The sequence below is a fragment of the Sarcophilus harrisii genome, chromosome 3 (genome assembly GCF_902635505.1).
Source record: "Sarcophilus harrisii chromosome 3, mSarHar1.11, whole genome shotgun sequence".
Lineage (NCBI taxonomy): Eukaryota > Metazoa > Chordata > Mammalia > Dasyuromorphia > Dasyuridae > Sarcophilus > Sarcophilus harrisii.
The window spans coordinates 542771825-542796889 of record NC_045428.1 but is presented as its reverse complement, the minus strand read 5'-3'; the positions used below and the strand labels follow the sequence as shown (position 1 = coordinate 542796889).

The following is a 25065-nucleotide window of genomic DNA, read 5'->3' as shown; positions in this document are numbered from 1 at the left end:
TTCAGGAAGGCTGAGTAATTTGCTTATGATCCTACAGTTTAATCAAGTACCAGAATCGGGATTTGTACCTAACTGCACTCTGGAATTGCATCCCTGAAGCCCAGTTGCTTCTTTTTTATGCCCATCTAGTTACGAGTTTTCCCAGTTCCAAGCACTGTTATTCGCTCCATCAACAAGTTTTTATTAAGGGTGAGCAGCTCCTCGGATCTAGCGCTTCGACGCCTATTAAACTCTGGGGGCTGAAGTTCTGCCTTCCCTCCCACAAACCCAGGCTCTGGAGTCCCAGATCCCCAGTTTCGGTGGCTGAACCGATACCGGAGCGCAAGTCTGGAAGAACAGCAGTCGCAGCAGCCGCAGCAGTCGCAGCAGCCGCAGCAGCCGCAGCAGCCCGTGCTTGCAGACGCAGGTACGTTTGCAGGGAGAGAGGAGATTGGTAGAGACTGGGAGAATCCTGCCCTGGCGGGAGGTCCCTGGAAATTAGGGAGGGCGTCAGCAAAAGGGTGGGTTCTTCTACTATTGGTGAATGTTGCATGACGTCTAGGAAAGTGGGCGTGGGCCCCTGTGGCCTCCTCAGGGGGTGAGGAAGCCAGGAGAGGAAGCAAAGGCAGCTGCCTGGAGATGACATGTCCGGCTCTCGGGAGCGGAACGCTGCAGGTTGTTTTGGGATCCGGACCGGGGGCACCTTAGTGGGACTGTAGATTAGGAGTGTGGATTAGCGGGCTGAAGAAGGGGTTCCTGCTGCTCTGTCTCCCCTTCCCTTCTGTGCCTCAGGACTGGAGGGAGGTTGGATTATTCGGGACCGGGGAGGGGAAGCAGGGCTGGTCAGTGTGCAAAGCAATCGGATTGTTTGGGAGGTTCAGTGTGCATCAAGGACGGATTATTCCGAAGGTCAGGGTGCAAAAAAGGGGGTTTATTCGGGAGGTCATTGGGCAAGATTATTAGGAAGGGTCTGTGCAACTAGGGAGGATTATTCCGATATGCAAGAAGGAAAGATTATTCGGGAGGGTCACTGTGGAAGAAAGGTAGATTATTGAAAGGGGATGTTTGTGTGGAAGATGGAGATAATTCAGGAGGGTCTAAAAATTATGTAGAATGTCAACCTCCCCTCCCCTCCCCGAAGGAGGGCCGAAGTTATTTCATCGTTGTCTGACTGTGTGCGTTTAATAGTAGGCGTTTAAAGCATGTTTGTTGATTTTGGAGGGTCAGTGTGGAGGGCTGGAGGCCAGCTTTGCGTAGTAGGATAGTGAATGAATCAATTAGGTCATAGAGGAAGATTCATCGACTCAATTTGTGAGCAAGGAGGTTAGGAAGATTAATCATCTTAATTAAACACATTGTTTCTGCAGGGGAGGGTCCTTATTGGGTGAAGATACCAAACATATATGTGAATGAGTGAAATACCGTGTATAATAGTGAGGGCAGTCTATTGGAGAAGCAAGAGCAACTGGGCTGGATTGAAATTTGGGTTCTAGTTCCTCTTCTGCCATGAAATCCCTTGATTTTTTTTTTTTTTTTTTGCAAGTTGTTTCAATTTCTTACATCTTAATTCAGTTATAAAATGAAAGGGTTCAGTTAGGTTAAAGTTCTTAACTTGATTTTTGGTAACTATTTCAATATAACTTGTTTCCTTTATAATCTTATTAATTTTATTCTTTCAAACACATTATTTTGAGAAGAGATCCATAGGTTTCACTAAAATGAAAAAGGGAATTAAAGTAAAGGAAATTTTTAAAATTAAGAATCTTGAGTTAGGTGATCTCTAAGGACTGAAAGGGAGCTAACATCTTCTGAGTCTGCATGAATCAGTAATTAACATTAAACTTGGGTTGTTGGTAGATTCTAGGGAATGACTGTAGACTTCTGGGAATCAGAAATCCTTCTTTTAGAGTCTTGCTAGAAACTAGAAACTTGACTAAGTGAAAAGAACCTTGTTCTGACAGTCAGGTGATATGACCAGTGGCTACTTTGAATAAATCAATTCTGTTCTCTGTGTCTCAATTTCTTCCTTCTGGTTTATAATCTCTAAGATCAGTTCTAAGGTTGACCTATTATTTTATGATGTTACCCTTCCTTACACAGCTCCTCAGAACATTTGAATGTTGGAATTGGAAGAGATCTTAAGAGTTAATCTTGTTCAAGACTACCCTTTTATGGATGGATAATTGAATTCAGAGAAATGAAATTACTTGCTTAAGATCTGACACTGAGTCAGTTCATCATGGCCCCCCTATGTGAATTTGGTGTTTGAGGAACTGATTGTTAGCATTGGCTTCCAAGATGAGCTTGGAGGGTGAAAATAACTGGACAATCACCAACTACTGCCTGGTGGGCATTTTTGTGTAGTCCCAAGGGCCACTTGTTTGGTTTTGCTTGACTAAGTGCAGGCCAGTAATGCAGATCAGCCTGATGCTTTAGTAAGGAACAGTGCAGACCTCTGTGAGTCCAGTTTCAAGCCTTTTCTGGAAAGGATCAAGAGGTTTAGGATCTTTCTTTTGATGTAGTAATGAATGCTCAATTTATCAAGTAGAATTTGGGTACAATAACAAGATAATGAGTTGCCTTTCTTTCTTAGTCATTGACAGGAATTGAAGGATATGTTAGAAGGCTTTGTCAAGGCCATGAGAACTGGGAGGGACCTGGTTTCACAAGGGTTTAAAGAGAAGATAGTACTTCTCTTTCACTGCAGCCTTCATAAGTAGCAGCTCAGGTGCTTGATAGGGAAGTTTATTTGTGTCTTTTCTAGACTTATCTAAGGAAAACTCAATCTACTTGATCTTTCTACTTTTTTCCTTTTTTCAGTACTGTGCTCTCTTCTGTGGTATCTTAACAAGTAAAAACAATGAAAGGGACATCCTCTTTGTTTTCCCTCTGAAAGAAGCTGCCCAGGATCAAGGGATCTGATGGGAGAAAGGCACAATGCCATCATTCCTCCTTCATTTTGGTAGTTTCCCTGTATATTTCCACCAGTTTATTCTGCCTCTATCTTTTCCCTATATGGTCATTTGCATGTTGTCTCCATTAGACTGTGAGCTTCTTGCGGGCTGGGAGTAGCTTTTTTCTGGTGCCCCAGAGCTTAGAGCAGTGCTTGGTACATAGTAGGTGTTCGATAAATTTAAGTAATTATAATACTTAGTACACTAATATTTAGTAATCATACTAAAATAATAATTAAAGTACATTCTTTCTCTTCCATTGACTGTTTCCCAGCTTCCTTCCCTTCTTCTCAGGCCAGGTTTAAACTCAATTAACTGCATCTTAAGAGACATAAACTGGTGCCTCTATGATTTGTTTGCATCTTCAAAAACTATAGCTACTTGAATGTTGAGGGCTTTGCTTTCATTGTAGCTTTGTTTTTTATTTTATTTATTTATTTATTTTATCTTTTGATCATTTATCTTTTTTTTTATTTTTTATTTAATAGCCTTTTATTTACAGGTTATATGCATGGGTAACTTTACAGCATTAACAATTGCTAAACCTCTTGTTCCAATTTTTCACCCCTTACCCCCGCACCCCCTCCCCTAGATGGCAGGATGACTAGTAGATGTTAAATACATTAAAATATAAATTAGATACACAATAAGTATACATGACCAAAACGTTATTTTGCTGTACAAAAAGAATCAGACTCTGAAATATTGTACAATTAGCTTGTGAAGGAAATCAAAAATGCAGGTGGGCATAAATATAGGGATTGGGAATTCAATGTAATGGTTTCTAGTCATCTCCCAGAGTTCTTTTTCTGGGCATAGCTAGTTCAGTTCATTACTGCTCCATTAGAAATGATTTGGTTGATCTCGTTGCTGAGGATGGCCAGGTCCATCAGAACTGGTCATCATATAGTATTGTTGTTGAAGTATATAATGATCTCCTGGTCCTGCTCATTTCACTCAGCATCAGTTCGTGTAAGTCTCTCCAGGCCTTTCTGAAATCATCCTGTTGGTCATTTCTTACAGAACAGTAATATTCCATAATATTCATATACCACAATTTATTCAGCCATTCTCCAACTGATGGACATCCATTCAGTTTCCAGTTTCTAGCCACTACAAAAAGGGCTGCCACAAACATTCGTGCACATACAGGTCCCTTTCCCTTCTTTATAATCTCTTTGGGATATAATCCCAGTAGTAACACTGCTGGATCAAAGGGTATGCACAGTTTGATAACTTTTTGAGCATAGTTCCAAACTACTCTCCAAAATGGTTGGATTCGTTCACAACTCCACCAACAATGCATCAATGTCCCAGTTTTCCCACATCCCCTCCAACAATCATCATTATTTTTTCCTGTCATCTTAGCCAATCTGACAGGTGTGTAGTGGTATCTTAGAGTTGTCTTAATTTGCATTTCTCTGATTAATAATGACTTGGAGCATCTTTTCATATGACTAGAAATAGTTTCAATTTCTTCATCTGAGAATTGTCTGTTCATATCCTTTGACCATTTTTCAATTGGAGAATGGCTTGATTTTTTATAAATTAGAGTTAATTCTCTATATATTTTGGAAATGAGGCCTTTATCAGAACCTTTGACTGTAAAAATATTTTCCCAGTTTATTGCTTCCCTTCTAATCTTGTCTGCATTAGTTTTGTTTGTACAAAAACTTTTCAGTTTGGTATAATCGAAATTTTCTATTTTGTGATCAGTAATGATCTCTAGTTCTGCTTTGGTCATAAAGACCTTCCCCTTCCACAGGTCTGAGAGGTAAACTATCCTATGTTCCTCTAATTTATTAATAATTTCATTCTTTATGCCTAGGTCATGAACCCATTTTGACCTTATCTTGGTGTACGGCGTTAAGTATGGATCAATGCCTAGTTTCTGCCATATTAGTTTCCAATTTTCCCAGCAATTTTTATCAAACAGTAAGTTCTTATCCCAAATGCTGGGGTCTTTGGGTTTGTCAAAGACTAGGTTGCTATATTTGTTGATGGTTTTATCTCTTGAACCTAACCTATTCCACTGATCAACTAATCTATTCCTTAGCCAATACCAAATGGTTTTGGTAACTGCTACTCTATAATATAATTTTAGATCTGGTACAGCTAAGCCACCTTCATTTGATTTTTTTTTTTCATTAATTCCCTTGAAATTCTTGACCTTTTGTTTTTCCATATGAATTTTGTTGTTATTTTTTCTAGGTCATTAAAATAGTTTTTTGGGAGTCTGATTGGTATAGCGCTAAATAAATAGATTAGTTTAGGTAATATTGTCATCTTTATTATATTTGCTCGCCCTATCCAAGAGCATTTAATATTTTTCCAATTGGTTAGATCAGACTTAATTTGTGTGAAAAGTGGTTTGTAATTTTGTGTAGCTTTGTTTTTCAGTTTAAAAAATTGCTTCTTTGAAGATTGTTGTTGGACTATGTGGGACAGTGTTATTAAATGTTTTCATTAAAAGCACGGAGATATGAAGACTAGGTCTTAAGGGCTAGACATGTAGCATTCCCAAACTTGACTGACCTCACCTCTGAGTGTAGGTGGAGCACAAAAAACTTAGTAGAAAGAACTTTGTTAAAGATTGAGGCCATTCAGAGATTAGATATGAAGCCCCAGAAAAGCAGGCTCTCCTGGACTTGGGCCCTATGATCTGTATATTATAAAAAAGAGGGAAAAAACCCCCAACTACTTCTTGCTAGCCCAGAACACTAACCAAGACCAAAATCTTCTAAATGGAAGGAGGGGTGAAAGTAAAGAGAAATCGTATGTAATGGGTCTACTGGACAAGAGAACTAACAAATCTATCCCTCTGGACAGGTGCTAGGAAAAAAGGAACATTAGACCCAGAAGGCTAATGTTGATAGGGGCTTTAGGGATCTTCTAGTGTAACTCTCTCATTTTACAGATGTTGAACCACTTACAGAGAAGTGACCTTAACAACTTTCTAGTTCACAGAATTTGAGAATGGGAAGGGACTCTGCAACAATCTAGTCCAACCCATAAACCAAAGTAATCTCTTCTATAACATACCAACAAGTGGACATTCAGCCTCTACTTTCAGACCTGCCAAAGAAGTAGATCTGGGATGACATTTTGAGGTGGCCATTACACTTCTGGACATCTAATTGTTGGGAAATATCACCTGATATTGAACCAAATTTGCCTCTTTGAAATTTCAATCCTTCCCCCCTTCCACCCCGGTTCTGCCCTCTGGGACAAAAAAGAACAAGATTAGTCATTCTTCCACCTGACAACCCTTTATTCTAGAAAAAAGCTCATTAGAGAGAGATTAGTGATGAACATTAGAAAGACCATCCTGGTTTCATTGAGAACAGCTTGTGCCAAGCTAGCCTTTAATGGGATTACTAGACTACTAAGTGAGGGGAATACTGTGAATATATATTAGCTACATTTTAAGAAGACTTTTGATAAAGTATTTCATGCTATTTTTTTTTTTGAGAAAGTGGAGAGTTATAGATTACCAGGGATTCTTAATCTCAGGTGACCCCTTTGGCAGCAAGGCAAAGCTTATGGACCCCCTTTTTAAAATAATAGCTTTTTATTTTTCCAAATACATGCAAAGATACTTTTCAATATTCACCTCTGCAAAACCTTATGTTCCAAAAATTTCCCCCATTCCTCCCCCCAGAAGCAATTAAATTGAACATATATAGTTCTTCTAAACATATTTTTGTTTTTTTCCTGCTGAGCAAGAAAATTCAGATCAAAAGTAAAAAAAACAAAACAAAAAACAAAAACAATCCACAAGAAAGAAAAAAAAAACAAGCAAACAAACAATAATAACAACAAAAAGTATTATACTTTGTTCTACATTCAGTCTCCATAGTTCTCTCTAGATGGGGATGGCTCTTTCCATCACAAGTCAAATATTAGAATTGCCTTAAATGGACCCCTTCTTAAGATCATGTTTTTAAAATGAAAGATGACAAAGGAAATTAATTACATATGAAATACATTTACCATTTTTTAAAAAAGTTCATGGCCCTCTGGATTAAATAATGATAGTATATTATACATTCAGAGTTGATTGATGGCCGAATTATAGAGCATTGCTGAACATTCAATGACAATGTTGTAGAGAATTTCTATTAGAGTAACTGTGCTTGGTCTTGTGCTATTTGGCATTCTTACCAGTGTCTTGAATAATGAATAGCTAGCATTTGTTTGATGCTTTCAGGTTTCAAAGTTCTTTGTAGATAGCTCATTTGATCCTCACCATAGCCCTGTGAGGGAGGGTGCTGTTATCATTCCCATTTTATCTATGAGGAAAGTGAAGTAGATAGAGTTTAAATGATTTGCCATACAGCTAGTATCTAAGGCTGTGTTTGAAATCAGGTCTTCTTGATTCTATCCAATGGACCACCTAGCATTCATTAATGATAACGGCATAGATAAATACACTGGGATGGAAGACTTTCCATTGAATAAGAGTCAGGATCCAAAAAGAATCTTGCAGGACAATAGCATTGGGCTGAATCTAATCAGATAAAATTCAGTAAAGATAAATTTGAAGTCTTATCACCAAAAAAATCAACTTCACCATTGTAAGATGAGAAAAGTATGGTTAGACAATAAATGTTTTGAAAACTATCTGTGTGGAGGACCTGAGTTCAAATCTAGTTTTAGACACTTAACACTTCCTAGCTATGTGACTCTGGGCAAGTCACTTAACCCCAATTGCCTTAGCAAAGAAAAAGAAAAGAAAGAAAACTATCTGTGGGTTTTATCGATCTTCATGCCCAACATGAGTGAGCAGTATGATATAGCACACAAAAAATGGCAAGCTTCATTTAGTGTTACGTGCATGAAGATTGGCATTGTTCCTAGGAACATGGAGTTGATCGTGCCACTGTACTTTGCCCTCATTGGACCTTGTTCAGTTCTGATCATCACAGTTGAGATTTTTTTTTTAACTAATAGGGAATGTGAATCTGACTTTTATTTCCCCTCATTCCTCTTGCTAGAAAAAAAATCAAACTTTTTTTTTTCCCTAGCAAATTTCTTATAGTTCACAAGTTCACTGAATAACCCTAATGCTTCTTCAAAGGGATCAGCACCTTTCTTTGATTCCATTTTAGAGACATCAGTTTGGACATCCTAGGCAAAAAGGGCTGCAGGAGAAGGGGGAAAGTGTAGATCACTCACTTATAGCACGGACCAGAATGTTAAGATGTTCTCATCAATTCTTCATTCTTTTGAATCAGTATCAAAAAGGGAAATGTGCATCTGTTTGGATGCCAAACTCACCCAAAGGCCTTGTGTTCATTTCCAAATTTCTTTGGCTCTTTCAGTCTAAAAGCCTTATTTTTGGATGAACAACTGGTCTGGCCAAGTTTTCTTGGGCAAATGGTTTTTTTTTTTTTTTTTTTTTTTTTTTTACTGTGCTTCTATTTGTTGTGTGTGCATTTCTCTTTTCTCCTTTAAAATGGATGTGGCTTGATTTAGAAGAGATGCCTCATTTATTACCAGTTATGTGGCTAGAGATGCCCTTCCCCTACTCTCCCCAGTATGTTCTTTCCTAAAGTGGTCACAGGGAAAGAGATTTTCTTAGCTAGTAACTTTTGGCTTGTGTATCCAGTGTCGTTGCATGATACATGAAATACAATTTACATGGGTTTGCCCGCTAAACTTCAATTAAGTGATTAATGAGTTGCTCTTTCCCCCAGTTAAATATGTGTATATACCTGCATCCCAGGGTCCCGTAGAGCCAAATGACAGGTTTCCCATGGGATTCTTAGGATTGTGGTAGAAGGAAATAGCCACCCCCAAATCCTATTGGTCTATTGGAATCAGGCTTTTAAGTAATTTGATAAGGTGGTGAGAGCAAGAAACTATCCCTTGTCTTTTCAAAACTGTTCTAAAATTCTTTGTTTAGTTGAAAGTAGGCAGGGTTGTAATTCAAATATAGATTGGATTGTTTTAGGTTTTCCCCCCTCTTGGTGGAACTAGAAAACAAACATTATAGCTTGACTTGCCTTTGAAAGGAAATGAGTGCTATTTATATCTCAAGATCCCAACAAAGCACAACCCAGATTACCATGGTAGAAGCCAGAGATTGTTGGAAAAATAGCTCCTGGGCCTCTTTAAAAAATGCAACTAAATTCTGGGATTTTATTCTGTTGGAATTAATAAACAAAGTTTCATTTGTCAACAAGTTCATTTGATGTGAAAGTAATGTTAAAGGATGAATTTGTTTCCATTGACTTAGATATAGTGACATCCCAATTACCTCGACCTGTGTTGGAGGCTATACTGGTTTCTAAGCAAATTAAATCATTTTAGGTCACCTTGGTGTTCTTACACAAAGGGTTCTTGTGTATTTACTTTCTTCCTCTTTTCCCCACCTGTTTTCCTTCTGTGTCCCTTGTAACTTTAGACATAGTATCATTTGGATAGAGCAACAAACTTTCTTTTCCGGGGCTTTCTCCTAAAAAAAAAGTTTGCTTTTGAATTCTTTGAAGGACAGTTTAGAGCAAGGCAAATAAACCATAAATATTTAGTTACAAAGGAAACTTTGAAAAGAAGAGTCCTCAGGGACAGCTCAGAGGGAGGAATAAATATTTATTTAAGGAAAGATATTATGTTGGTCAATAGAAAAAAAAAACAGGAGACTTGTATATCTTTTTTTTCTTGAAACATACAGTAGTAATAATCTTTATATACAATGTAACTTATGTGACTTGAAGCTTGCAAATAAATGTGAATGAGATGTTTATTTCTGGAAGTGCTAATAATTTTAATATTGGAACAAAGTTGTGGGTTTTTCAAGGTTTCCTTAGTCAGCTGGTTTCCTGGAGTTGATTTTCCCTTTTACTTTAGGAATTTTATCTTTGGAGGAGAGAAACCAGCCCAGTGTCTAAGAGAGTAGATGTTAATGGTGTGTATGGTCTGTTGTAAAAGGAGTAGGATGTTTCAGATGGGGCAGAGTTGAAAGTGTGAAATTTTAACCTGTTTGATTCTCTCTTGATGTTGCAGCATTCAGCAAGTCTCTTGATTGGTTTTCCTTCGTTCTATAAAATGGATATGGCGCTATATCCCTCCTGGAATTGTGGGATTCTGATTATGTCATCCAAAAATGTTAGCTATCCCTTTTAGCTTTGTGTCTCTAATAAATTCAGTGAGCTTGGCATCTATGCATCTGTTCTGTGGAGAGCATAGTTATAGGTTGCAGATCTGGAAAAACAGGGATTTGGTACTATACAGTTAATATGCAGCTATTCTGTTCCTCCTGTAAGGTAGAATTCTTATACCCAGAAAATAAATTAGGGCCCTCAGCTTCTGGAAGAAAAAGTCCTTTCTACCTCATTAGGCAGGATAGACAGCTTTCACTTCTCCTTGGTCTTCTTTTATCCATTTCTCTTTTGGCCCAGTGGGTGGGACACTGAGGCCTTGGTATAGGGATATTGGATAAAGTCATGTCTTAACCTGACTTTAAATGCAGTGTTCCATGTCCACCTGCAGTTGTCCTGATCTATATCTTGCCACTGGACCTAGATGGCTCTGGTGAAAAATGAGGTTGGTGACTTTGCACCCCTCTGCTTCACTTAAATACAATTCACTTGCAAGGCAAGACATTACCTTCCTCATATTATTGGTCCTCTTCAAATGAAAGACAAACAACCAACTTTATAGACTTCCATCTCTGCAGAGACTATCGGGAACATTTTCTCTTTGGGGTCAAGCTTGATCATTATAATTGGACAGTTTTTTCTCTTCTTTTACATCATTATAGCCATTCAATATATTATTTTCCTGCTTTTACTTATTTAACTTTACAGTCAGTTTACTTCATCTTAGAGGATTTCTTGCTTGACGACCTAAGAGGACTGTTGCTCAGAATAGAAGAATCTTATTTGAATCCTGCATTCACAGATGTAAATGAGAAGAGAGAGCTTGCAGTGTGTGATTAGTGATGACAAAGGTTGTCTAGAAACCGGTTGACCTTAAATAGCTTCCTGTTTTAGAAGTTGGGTGTTTAAAAAAACAAACAAACTATGCTATTTGGTGTCTGAAGGAGAGGCAAAGCTGGTTTTGGATGGCATTCTGACTTGGGACGAAATCAAATTCTCCATTGAAGGCAATAGTTGAATATTAATAAATGCATTTATGTGCTAGTACCTGGCACAGTGCTTTGCTCATGATAGGCACTTAATAAACTTATTGAATGAGTGAATTAACATTGTATCTTATCTTATTGGTGGTGACAGTTATTTCATAGTAACAAATTAACCACAATCTCTTAACTACCATTTGAAAAATACTCAGATTTAATCTAGTGTATTATGCTGTCATAAACCATTAAGTCTTATAGAGGGCTCTCTTTTATGCAGACAGTATAAGTATAGCTTTTATAAATGCTTACTTAAAGACACAATGTTTGGTAGAACACTATTACAGTTAATTCTACAGGAAGTGTTAAAAATGAGCAACACAAGAGGTATTTAAGTACTTATTACGTGCCAGGAAGAACAGCTATGTGGCTCAGTGAATTGAGTGCCAGGTCTGGAGTCAGGACTCCTTTTTTGTGAGTTCGAATCTGGCCTCAGACACTTACTAGCCTGGACAACTCACTTAACCTGTTTGTCTAGGTTCCTTATTCGTAAAATAATCTGGAGAAGGAAAGGGCAAACCACTCTAGTATCTTTGCCAAGAAAACCCCTAATGTGGTCATGGAGAGTAAGACATGACTGAGAAATTACTTAACAACAACACACTTACCAGGCACTATACTAAGAATTGAGAATAGAAATATGAGAGAGAGAAAAAAAAAGGACAGTCCCTACACTTAAAGGGCTAACATTTTAATAGGGAAAGATAGAACATAAAAAAGGAATTGAAAAAGTATATGTGTATGTGTGTATGTTACATAAAAATGAAGGTATCTAAAATAAGTTGGCTGTCCAGGACACCTCCCTGCAATGGAAACTCTTGGAGGAATTCATCATTGGGGAGGTGGGGATGGCATGGCAGAGGGATGTTCCTGAGTACGGATGCGCAAGGAACTGGGAGAGGGTCTAGGTGAGACTACAGCTAAGACATAGTATTGAAGTCCTGCAGATGCACAACTAGCAAGAGGATGGGACATTACATGACTGATATCCAGTAAAGTCAATCTTGCTGGGGCTTATGTACTAATTTGAATTGCTTCCAGCCCTTCAATTTTCATCTTGAATTTGCTAAATTATATTTCAGTGACATTTTAAATGTTAGGGTTTAGTTTGTTATGCTACTGATGACATTATTGGGAAATGTTCATTAGGAAAACATCATAAAGGATATATCTGTGTACCTGTCACAGATAAGTATTATACAAATTTATTCACCATTTTATTACTATTTTTTGTTTTATATTATCTTCATTTTCAACTATATTCTTTTCCCCCACTATCCACTGAGAAATCCCTGGTTACAATAACTGAAAGAGGGGAAAGCATTTTTTTAGCAAAAGTAACCAACATTTACTTCATTTAGTGTAAGATTAACTTTAGGTTTGTTTTTGAAACAATGTTTGCTGCTCACATGTTTTTGCAGATTTTTAAGTGCAAGGGGATTAACTCTAGGTGGAAGTGATGTGGAAAGCACCACTGTGACACTGATCTGTCCCTCAAGAAACTCAGAAAGGGGAAGTTAAGAAGGAGTTTCTTAGCCTCATTGCAAGAGAAGTTCCTCCCCTCCCTGTCTCACACACACTACTCACACACTGTCTGTCTGATGAGATCATGATGGTCCAAACTAGAAGTATCAAATTTGTGGTTTGGGGCCTCTTCCTGCCAATTCCTTGAGTGCAAGGGGAACCAGATTAAAATGTTATTGGAAAATTTAACAAAATAAATAAGACTACAATACAACATAATATTATTTTGTGATTTTCTAAGCCATTATATACTCTACAGTGGACACTGCTGATCTAGACTTTTTCCTTGCCTGTGCATTATAAGGAGAGAATATTAATTAAATACATAGAGTAAACTCTTTACTTATAGTTCTTGCCCTCCAGGAATTTACAGTCTTATTATTTAGAAAATACACTCATAGAGACTTACACGAACTGATGCTGAGTGAAATGAGCAGGACCAGGAGATCATTATATACTTCAACAACAATACTAGATGATGACCAGTTCTGATGGATCAGGCCATCCTCAGCAACGAGATCAACCAAATCATTTCTAATGGAGCAGTAATGAACTGAACTAGCTATACCCAGAAAAATAACTCTGGGAGATGACTAAAAACCATTACATTAAATTCCCAATCCCTATATTTATGCACACATGCATTTTTGATTTCCTTCACAAGCTAATTGTACAATAATTCAGAGTCTGATTCTTTTTGTACAGCAAAATAATGTTTTGGTCATGTATACTTATTGTGTATCTAAGTTATATTTTAATATATTTAACATCTACTGGTCATCCTGCCATCTAGGGGAGGGGGTGTGGGGGGGTAAGAGGTGAAAAATTGGAACAAGAGGTTTGGCAATTGTTAATGCTGTAAAGTTACCCATGTATATATCCTGTAAATAAAAGGCTATTAAATTAAAAAAAAAAAAAAAAGAAAATACACTCATAGATGTAAGTTTAAATAATACTACAAGACAGTATTAAGTGATGAATAAAACAAACTTTATAATAGTTCTAAGTGATCTAAAGGAAAAGTTGAGAAATGAGCTAGGCCTTGATGGGTAGGTAGAGTTTGCATAAAAAGAGAAGAATAGAACTAGAAATTACAGTTATAGAATATTTCTTTAGCAATCCAAATAAAGAGAAAGATTAGAGAATTTGTTATGGTGTAGTAAAAGAAAAGTTAGGTAAAACAGATTCTGAAATGGATGCCAAAGGGCCTGAACACTATACAAGAGAACCTTAGGAGCTCAGAGTTTGAAGGAATCTTAGAGGTCATTGAGTCCCAATTTTATTAGAGGCATGAAGACTTTTTTATCCTACAAATAAAATGAAAATCTGATCAACTTTTTGGAAAAAGATGAAAGGGGCATTTTAGAAGAGATTTGGGGAAGAGCCAAAAGGAATATTTTATTGTGTATTTATATACATATTGATGCCTTTTTTAGACCACCACAGTCACTTTTCAGTATCTCCCCCCACTTTTTTCATAGCACCCATCATATAAAAAAATTTACAAGATGATTATGACTAATAGTGAGGAAGCCTTCCACACCTATAGTCTCCTAATTTTCTGTTGCAATCAGGGAAGTATGTTTTATTATCTGCCCTCTGGAACTGTGATTGGTCATTGTTTATAATCTGAGTTAAGATGCCATCTTGCATTTTTTCATTTACATCATTATAGTTATATTACACAATCTCTTAGTTCTGCTTTTTTCATTCTCTATCAGCTCATACATTTTCTCATGTTCCTCTAAATTCCTAATATCTATTTTTTTTTACAATACAGTAACTTTATATATAAATACACATACATGTATACACACATTAGCAACTTTTCCATTACACTAATATGTCACCATTCCCAACTGGGACACTAATGCATTGTTGGTGGAGTTGTGAAATGATCCAACCATTCTGGAGAGCAATCTGGAACTGTGCTCAAAGAGCTGTCAAACTGTCCATACCCTTTGACTCAGCAGTGCCACTGTGTCCTAAGAAAATCATAAAGAAGGGAAAAGGATCTTCATGCGCAAAATATTTGTAGTAGCTCTTCTTGTGGTAGCAAAGAATTGAAAAATGAGTAGATGTCCATCAATTGGGGAATGGCTGAATAACTTACGGTATATGAAGATAATGTAGTATTATTGCTCTATAAAAAATGATAAACAAACTAATTTTACAAAAGCCTGGAAAGATTTATACAAACCAATACCGAGCAAAATAAACAGAACTAGGAATACATTGTACAAAATAACAGCAAGAATGTGCAATGATCAACTATGAAAACTTGGTTCTTCTTAGTGGTTCAGTGATTGAAAGCAATCCTAAGACTTTGGACAGCAAATGCCATCTGCATCCAGAAAAAGAACTATGGAGATTGATTGTAAACCATCATATGCTATGGTAACTTCTTTTTTCTGTTTTTTTTCCTCTCCCATAGTTTTTCCCTTTTGCTTTGATTTTTCTCTCCCAGCATGATTCATAAAGCCATGTATATAAAATAATTTTTTTTTGAAAAATGAAAAAGAAAAATATATCACCATTCCCCAATCAATATGGTGTGTGTGTGTATACATACATATATATCCCCATGGGGGAATTGTTGGATGTAAAGGTATGATCAGTTTTCCTAACTTTTCACATAATTCCAAATAGCGAATTAATTTGTTTATCTTTCTGCAGTTTTTCTAACACGATTTTCATATTTTTCCTTTGTTGGCAGTTGATAGGTGTAAGTTGAAACCTCAGAGTTATTTCAGTTTGTACTCATTTATGACTGGGAGCAATTTTTCATTTTTTTGTGGATAATTTCCTTTAACTACTCATCTCTCGGGGATGTACTATTTTTTGTATATTTCAGTCCTTCTGAGGCTGGGAAGACTGCCCCTGTTGGAAGGATGGGAGGAGGCAGGCATGGTGATGTTCCTGAAGGGGTGGTGGTTTCCTCAGCCAATGGGAGAGAGATGTTTGATGCAAAGATTTCTCCCCTCCCCCTTACCAGTTAATCTTTTATTGATACTATACATACATTGATTTTGTCATTGAAGTGATCTAGTTGTCTTTTATTCTTTTCTGTCCCTTGTTTGTTTATGACTTTTTCTGTAAACACAGAAATATCTCTCATCCTTCTTTAATTTTTTAATGGCATGGTCTGAAAGTGATATTTTTTAAACAAGATTAATCTAGCAAAAGCATGTACAGTGAGGGAGAAAGACTGAAGGCAAGAAGAAGATAATTTGGGAAAGAAAGGAAGAGGAAAGAAGCATTTATTAGGTGCTTGATGTGTGCCAGGCCCGGTGTTAAGCACTTTATAAATATTCTTTTCTTTGATCCTCACAACAATCTTGTGAAGTAGGTGCTATTATTATCCTCATTTTATAGCTGAGAAAATTGAAGTTAAATGATTTGCACAGAGTCCCAGGACTGATTAATTTCTGAGTTCATATTTGAACTTAAGTCTTTCTGACTCTAGACATACTTCACCTACACATTCACTCCATACCATGGTAGCATTGGGTATGATGGCTAGACGGTGGATTAAAATGGCTGAGGAATTGACCTGTCTCTTGTAGATCCTTTCCTGAGAGCAGGAAAGAAAGCAACAATATCCTTAGTTAGGAACTAGAGAAGAAGAAAAGGCTGGAAAAAGAGTGATCATAGAGCTAGAAGGAACCAGGGTAAGAAGAGAAGGGGAACCTGTACCTGCTGTCCATCCCATCACTGGTAAGCCTGCAGAGAAGTTTCAGCTAGACCTTAGTGTTGAGCTGCCCAAGGAGCAGTGACTTCAGTGTTCTGAGAACATCCTGAAGGCTGCCTTTGTGGAGAGGACTCATATCACTTATGTATGCCAAACTGGATTAGCTGCTTTGCTCCTGCATAGTATTTTCAGAATGAGTACTTCTGGTGTCTTTCACAATGCCTAGTCAGAGCTGTAGGATTTGCCCTTCTGGCCTGGTATGACCTGGTATGTTTGCACTATGAGGAAGTCGCCTCACGTGGGAAATAATTCCAGTATGGAAGTGAACCAAAAAGGTAGTTGGTGAACAGTTCTGGAAATTGCATTCAGGTTAATCTCTGAAGATAAGACCCATGGGACTTTGACTAGCATTACATTTGGCTAAAGGGCACCTATTAGCCAACCATTGTGGCAAGTTCTGGGGAGGTTATGTTCCAAGAAGATTATAAGGGGAATTTATCAAGACTTGGGAGAGTTTATTCTAAAGTCTAGAGCAAATAAATCATATTTGACTGAAGAATTTGAATGAAGAAATCAGGATTCATGGGCAGCTGATAAGGTACAAATTAGGTACCATGGTCTAACTTTTATTTATTTTTCTCTAACATTGCATAGCTTTGTTTATTTATTATGGTAACTAAAGAAGGCTAATGTTTTCAAGTTGGCATGTCCGTAAGCTTCTGGTATTTAGCTGAGAGCAAGTAATATTTTTGTCTACATAAAGAAAAGGCCCATTTTTAAAAGCAAAATTGCTTTGTATTTGGTTTAGCAAGCTTTCCATGAGTTAGTGTTGGTTAGTAAACCTTGAGAGATCTCTCCCTTCCCCAGGAGAGTTCTCTACTACTTGTCCCTTCTTAGTAGAAGTCTTAGGAAAGAAATGCAGTATTCAAGGAGTCCTATAGATTAGTGATGTAAACTCAAATAGGAATGAGGACTACTAACCTGTATAAGGATATGTGTAGGCTTTCTGTTGACTTAGAAAACCACATATTAACATTATCAATTTCCTGTCATATTTTTATTTATCTTATTCACTGTTTTCCAAGACTCATCATCCTGAGTTCAAATCTGGTCTTAGACACTAACTAGCAAAGACTCTGAGCAAGTCACTTAACTTGTTTCAGTTTGCTCATCTATAAAATGAATTGGAGAAGGAAATGGCAAACTAGTCCAGTGTCCTTGCTCCCCCCCTAAACAAAATGTCACAAAGAATCAGACAGAACTGAAAAGACTAAACAACAAAATGTGTATGTGCATATATAAATGCATGTCAGGTAATTTTGGTGGGAGAAGCACTAGCATTTGGAAGATCAGGCAAGGATCCATGTTGGAAGTGATGTTTGAGCTGAAATTTGAAGAGATTCTAAGAGATTGGGGTGGGTGGGTGGGGAGAATATGCAAAGGCATGAAGACTGATGACTAAATTTACAAGTGTGTATGAACAGCTCAAAGGTCAGTTTAGCTGGATTATTGAGTGTGTTAAGGGAGGGGATAATGCATGATAAACCAAGAAAAGTAGAAAATGGAGTTGGTTTACAAAAGGCTTTAAATTCCAAATAGAGAAGTTTGTAGATGATAAGTAGGGATACTAGGGAGTCATTGGAGTTTAATGAATAAGAGAGTGACATGGTAAAACTTATGACTTGAGAATGTGTCCCAGAAGTTAGGAGACTTCTGTTTTAGTCCCTAATATTCTGCTCATTTCTTGTGTTACCTTGGGAAGATAAAGTTATAGATTTGAGCTGAAAGGAATTTAGAAATCCTCTAGTTCAACTTCTTTATTTTTACAGCTGAGAAAACCAAGGCACAGAAAGGTTAAACAACTTGCTTAAGACCACATAAAAGCTCATGGAGGGCAGATCCAAGTTCTAGAATTCCAAGTTTATCACTTATTCTATGGTGCTACCTTTGGTAATGGATAAATCATTTCCTCCCCTTTTGAAACTTAATAATAGTAAATAAGTAACATAACTTTTGAGAAAATAAGACCTGAAAGATGACTTCAAAATAAACTTCTGTTATTCAAGGTGGGAAGTGAATTTGGGGAGGCAAAATTCCATTTGAAGATGGAGAAGAGGATCAGGTAGGAAGAACTTTGTAAATGTCCATTGCCATGTTTCCCTTCTGTCTTTTTTTTATGCCCTCTAAGGAGAGAGCATAAAATGCCCTATATAAGGAGATAGCAAGGATTCTTAGTGATTTATATAAGGCATTTTTTATACTTCTGTTTCAAATGAAGGGATATTATGGAGCAAACATGGTTGAAAATGTAGTTTTTAGTCATTCTCTCAGATTAGATTCTTCTGTGGTATTTCATTCTTCCAGTGATGCTACCATAATTTGAGAAACAGAGCAGAGAGAGTCCATGACCTCTTCATATTCTCTATTGACAAGGGATTAACCTTTTTGGAAGCAAGAATGCTATTCATAGAAAAAAAATTTTTTTCTCTTCATTTTAATCATGTTGTATAAACTTTCCCCGAATATTTTTGGTGTAATATGGCTATTGGGAATTCTTAGACTTTTCAATGTTCAGAGCTTTTTGGTAGAGCAAAAGGCACCAACTTTGGTTAGCTTACTCCACGTTCATTTCCCTATCCTTCATAAAATAAGGAGGTTGGATCAGAAAATAGTGTTCCAGACACGATCAATGTGAGAATTTATTTTGCTTGATGTGTGTTTGTTAGGAGATTTTTGTTTTGTTTTTTCTATTGAGGGAGGTGAAAGGATGACAAGGAACAGGGTTTCTCCCCAGTGAGAAGGAAACAGAAAGGCCAGAAGGGATCATGGACAAGTGGGACAGTTTTAGAAATGACATGTAGAATTTATTATATACTGTACTCAAGAAGAAAAAGAAGCACTACGTAAGATATTCTCCATTTCATGGACATCCTTCTCCTTCTGCTCTATACTGTATATAGAAATGCTCATTTTATTTAGTGTTAAGTTCAGAATTTTAAGATTTGAGTGGGAAACAGAAGAAAAGAAGAAAATCTTCAAGGTTCTTCTTCTGACTCTTATTATTCAGGGATTTCCTTTTAGAAGATAGGCACTCTTGGGGGTGAGAAATTAACAGTCCCTCATATTTGCATGACATTTTACAGTTTTCTAAACATAAGCTGCTTCATAACACCCTAGTAGCAAAACTGTCAATTAATCATGGCAGATATTGTCTCCATTTTACAGATGAGAAAATTAGTCTCAGGGATGCTATGGGCTCAGACCTAGATCACATAGTAAATGATAGAGACAGAATTAGAATCCCTGTCTTTTGACTACAAATCCTTTCTATTCTATGACACAATCTCAACTGATAGAGAACAAGGGAGTAAACTAGTAGCTGAGAATAGAATTGTTTAAAATAAATACTTCCTTCCTTTTGCTTTTGCTGTTCTCTTTCTACCCACAGTGTTTCCTTTGCTTCCTCACAATAACTCAGACTTAGAAGGATCTTATTTCCTTCAAAGTCTATTTCTAATGTTACTTTTTCCATGATATTTTCCTCCTGACTCAATCAATCAAGAAACATATATTGAGCACCTATTGTGTGCCAGACACTGTGCTAAACATTACAAATACAAAAAGAAGCAAAGGATAGTCCCTGCCTTAAAGGGGCTGCCAATCTAATAAGAGAAACAATATGTGAACAGCTATTGATCTCTTCTCTGAATACTTACAGTATTTTTAAAAAAGCTTTTCTTGTCTATTTTTTATTTGTAAAGCTTTTTATTTTCAAAACATGTATAGATAGTTTTCAACATTCACTCTTGCAAAACCTTGTGTTCCATATTTTTTTTTTCTCCCTTCCTTTTCCTACCCCTTCCCCTAGATGGCAAGTAATCCAATATAAGTTAAATATGTGCAGTTCTATACATATTTCCACAATTATCATGCTGCACATGCAAGAAAAATTAGATCAAAAAGGAAAAAAAATTAAGAAAACACAATGCAGCAAGCAACAACAAAAAAAGTGAAATTACTATTTTGTGCTCCACACTCAGTCCCCACAGTCCTCTCTCTGGATACATATTCTTATGTATTTTTGCTTTATGATTTGCATGATGCTTTCTGCAGTTTCCTCTTTTCCTCTCTCCCTGCTCTCTCCTTTTCCTTTAATAAACTTCTTGAGAACGGGGACTAGAAATTTTGTCTTTTATCTTCTTAAGTGTCTAGCATCATGTTTTGGTATACAGTAGACTGTTCATATTTGTTGAGTTGAATTAAACTTCTATAGGCTGTGAACATCACTATATAGTGGCCAAATCTTTCTGTGCATTTTTGGATCAATGTGTATACTAGTATAGTTTGAGAACTATTGATCTGTGTATAAGAAGATAATTGTAATTAGAGAATCAGTGATCTCTAGATGATAGGGCTTCTAGGTGGCACCATAGTGCATAGAGTGCTGGTCCTGGAGTCATTAAGATTCATCTTCAGAGTTCAGATCCAGGAACTCTGGAAGGAAGTATTATTAGTTGTGTGGCCCTGGGTAAGTCACTTAACTCTGTTTGCCTCAGTTCTCTAATTGGTAAAATGATCTGGAAAAGCAAAAGGCAAACCACTCTAGTATCTTTGCAGAGAAAAGAGCTCGAAAGAACCGAACTACAGCAACAAATGATCTCCCTGTGAGTAGCGATATGTGTCTTGATACTTTCCTTCCCCTCTTGCCCTTTTAGGTATTCCAGAGGCTGACGAACTGAAGCCAAATGGGAAAGGAGTGCTGGGAGAGCAAAGCTCTTGGAGTTTTGAGAAACCTGAAACTACATCCACCAGGTAGGATTTCTTTCATTTGGACTTTGTAGGTCTTAGAATGGGGAGCTTATTATATAGATAAGCTAGAGGAAATTCAGCAGCATAGATAAAGGATATTAAAAAAAATCTCAAAAAAATTGTGCTGTGTTCATAGTCTGGCCTTAGTCTCAAATTCTTCCTCTCCCTCCTTTTCTCTCTCCCAAAATCTACATTATTTTTGTGCTTTCCACGTAGGAAAAAAGCATAGGCTGAGTAATGGTAGCCATGGCCCTTGTAGCCCTAGAGAATCCATCAATGCTGGGTATTTGGAGAGGTGCCCAGAGCTTATCATCCTGGGAAATGGAGACATTTTCTCTTGTCTTGTTTGCTATGTTAAATAGGACAACATTCTCTGGAAGAGGCTCCTTCCTGTGCCTTTGTAGGGTTTTGTAGTAAGGAACAAGGTTGCTCTCTGCCACCTTCTGACCACAAAGAGAATTACTTGCCATGGCAAAAAGGATAGCTTTCTTCTGCAAAGAGCTTTCTCTCTTTTTCATCCCTATGATTCTTATCCCCAAGGATAAAAACTATTAGCTTTATATTGATACATTTCCCCTGGGGCAAGACTCAACATGCAAACATCTGGCTTATTTTTGTTTCAGGCTGAATAAATCCAAGCCTGAAATTACCAGCCACATGGTGCGGTCTTCCACTGTGACTGTTTCAGACAAAGCTCATATCTTATCCATGCAGAAGTTTGGGCTCCGAGACACAATTGTGAAATCACAGCTGGTACAGAAGGAAGAGACTTACACTTACATCCAGAACTTCAGGTAACACACTCAGAAGCAAAATACTGACTTAGCTCTGAAATGTAAGCCCTTTTGTGCCTTTATCCTGGGTATCAGTCAGGCTACAAAATCTCTTTCCTTTGCACAAGTTCCCTCGACAGAAGCAGCCTTTTCCTTTTTATTTTCTCTCATTTCTTCTCTTCTTTGACTTATAAACTACCTTTGGATTCTTAAAAAGAATTCAAACAAAAATTGTATTAATCTACACTTGAGATTCAGGAAGTCTCATTAGAAAGTACGATGGGTCATGGAAGATAGAAGGAAGTATGTGATTTTGGACATAATTTATTTAGGCTTTAATTTCCTTATCTATAAAATGAGGGTATTGGACAAAAAAATGAGTCCTTAGGTCCCTTCAAGCTTAAATTTCCAGGTATCTATGAACTCAAGCTAGGATAATGGTACAAAATTTTTCCCCAAGTCCTCTTAATTCCAGAGCTTTTCCTCTTTTAATTATTTTCTATTGATCCTGTACATAGCTTGTTTTGTATTTATTTGTTTGCCTGTTGTCTTCCCCATTAGATTATAAGCTCCTTGAGAATAATGATTGTTTTTTGCCTTTTTTGGTAACCCCAATGTTTAGCATAGTGCTGAACACATAATAGATATTTAATAAATGTTCATTAATTGCCATTTTAAGTTATTTTGCATTATGATTATAGAATAGAGTGTTGACATTCATTCAATAATGTTTTATTAAGTGTCAGTTATATTCGGTACAGTATGCCAAGTGTCATAAATTTTTGTTGTTGAGTTGTTTAAGTCATATCTGACTCTTTGTGACTGCTTTTGAGGTTTTCTTAACAAAGGTACTGGAGTGGTTTGCCATTCGCTTCTCCAGCTCATTTTACAAATGAGGAAACTGAGGCAAATAGGGTGAAGTGACTTGTCCAGAGCCTGAGGCCAGATTTGAACTCAGGTCTTCCTGACTCTGTTCTATCCATTGTACCACCTAGCTGCCCATAAATTTAGGGTACCCTAAAAATCATATAGTCCAACCTCTTCATTTTACAGATGAAATAAACGAAGGTCAGAGTATCTGAGTGACTTATTGTAGGTCACATGGGTAACAAATATCTGAACTTGAACTCCATTCTCTCCTATACCATACCAACTAATTTAAGTAAGTCCACGTCCTTGCCCCAAGCCTTATACTTTAGTTTAGGTGATTAGACATCTGGATCAACAAATATGGTATAAATAGGAAAGTGACTAGTATTTAAATGGAGTTCAGAGTGCTAAGAAATCACACAAAAGAGTGAAACTTTCTAGCTGAGGGAATTTAGAAAAGATTTCTCAAAGAAGTCATTATTTGAATTTTAAATATATTTTTAAATTTTAAACTTAAAATCTCAAGAGATATAAGTAAAAAGTAATAAAACCATGTGATGTCAACTATTTACATATTTTAAAAATAGATTTGAAAAGAAATAATAGTATTTGTTATTTCCTTCTGAATTCTTATTTGTATACTTATGCAATTTTCAAATGATAGTTATAAAAATATGTTATTCCTATCTTTTGATATATCTCCTATATTTTCTAGTGCTTCTCTATAATCCTTATAATAAAAAAGAAAATTAGAAAAAGAAAAAAAAAAAAGAACAGTTTAGCAAAACTAACCAACAAATCAAAAAACTGCCACTATATATACTATTCCATACCACTAGACACCTCTGCAAGAAAGAGGAGATGTGTTCTCGTATCAGTCAACAAGTATTTATTAAATAATTATTCTGTATTAGGTCTTGTGGTGTAAGTGCTGAGGATACAAAGAGAAACAAAAAGGTACCTTCAAAGGAGTATACATTCTAATGGGGAAGACAACATATCAGTTACAAGATACTAAGTACTAAAAGGTCTAGAAAGAATAGATGATTGGCAGTTTGAGGGAGGAAGGCAGTACCATGGGAGGGTATCGGAAAAGTGCCTCCTGCAGAAGGTGGGATTGGAAATGAGGCTTGAAAGAAGCCAGGAAAACTATGAGATAGGAGGGAAGGGGAAGAACATTTTAAGGATAGAGTGAGAGGAAGCACAGCTATTGAAAAGGTTGCTAGATGATAAGCTTGCGAATGAGAGTAAGATGTAAGAAGATGGGAAGATTGGGAAGGGACCAGATTATGTGGGGCTTTAAATGCCAAATAGGACCATATATATTTGATTCTGGAAATAATTGGAAGCCAGTGGAAATTCCAAATCACAATGCTCAGACCTGCATTTTAGGAAGAGTCACATATGACTGAAGAAAAAAAAGATTGAATATCTCTTCTGGGTATCTTCTTTTATTCTAATAAATTTTTATTGATACTCTGGTTTTTTACATCATCAGCATTTCCCTTTCTCTTTCCTTTAGTATTTTATCTTTTCTCAGAGAGGTATCCTGTATATCAAGACAAATTTTTGCATTCATTTTTTACAAGATTTTGAGTTCCAGATCTTTCTCCCTTACTTCCCTCTTTTCTAAAATAACAAAAATTTTTTTCAAGAGTATTTTATTTTCCAAGTAGATGTAAAGATAGTTTTCAACATTCCCTTTTGTAAAACTTTGTATTCTAAATTTTTCTCCTTCCCTCCCCACTTCCCAAGATGGCAAATAATTTGTTATAGGCTAAATACGAACAATCATTTTAAACATATTTACGTAAAACATTAAAAAAAAAACAAAGAAAAATAAGAGGAGAAAATCAGTAAAGCTAATCAGCACATCAAAAAAGTTTGAAAATACATGCAGTGTACCACATGTGTGGATTTGGAACTCTGTCCTTGGCAAAAGGAGGTATGTTCTTCAAAGGTTTTTTTTTTTTTTTAATTTAGTAGCCTTTTATTTACAGGTTATATGTATGGGTAACGTTACAGCATTGACAATTGCCAGACCTCTTGTTCCAATTTTTCCCCTCTTACCTCCCACCCCCTCCCCCAGATGGCAGGATGACCAGTAGATGTTAAGTATATTAAAATATAAATTAGATACACAATAAGTATACATGACCAAACTGTTATTTTGCTGTACAAAAAGAATCGGACTCTGAAATAGTGTACAATTAGCTTGTGAAGGAAATTAAAAATGCAGGTGGGCAAAAATATAGAGATTGGGAATTCAATGTAATGGTTTTTAGTCATCTCCCAGAGTTCTTTCGCTGGGCGTAGCTGGTT

General features: G+C 36.7%; 1 protein-coding gene across 4 annotated transcripts in view; it reads left to right on the top strand.

The window, feature by feature from the left end:
* Window positions 1-25065, top strand: part of INPP5B (inositol polyphosphate-5-phosphatase B) — an 80714-nt gene that overhangs the window by 19211 nt on the left and 36438 nt on the right. For 3 of the 4 annotated variants that reach the window (XM_012545944.3, XM_023500189.2, XM_023500190.2), the window contains 3 exons: window positions 272-406; window positions 21007-21103; window positions 21724-21894. In XM_012545944.3, coding sequence (XP_012401398.2) covers window positions 272-406; window positions 21007-21103; window positions 21724-21894 — 403 coding nt within the window. Of the gene's footprint in view, window positions 1-271; window positions 407-532; window positions 655-21006; window positions 21104-21723; window positions 21895-25065 lie in introns of those variants that run through there. The other variant, XM_012545945.3, reaches the window with a different exon arrangement.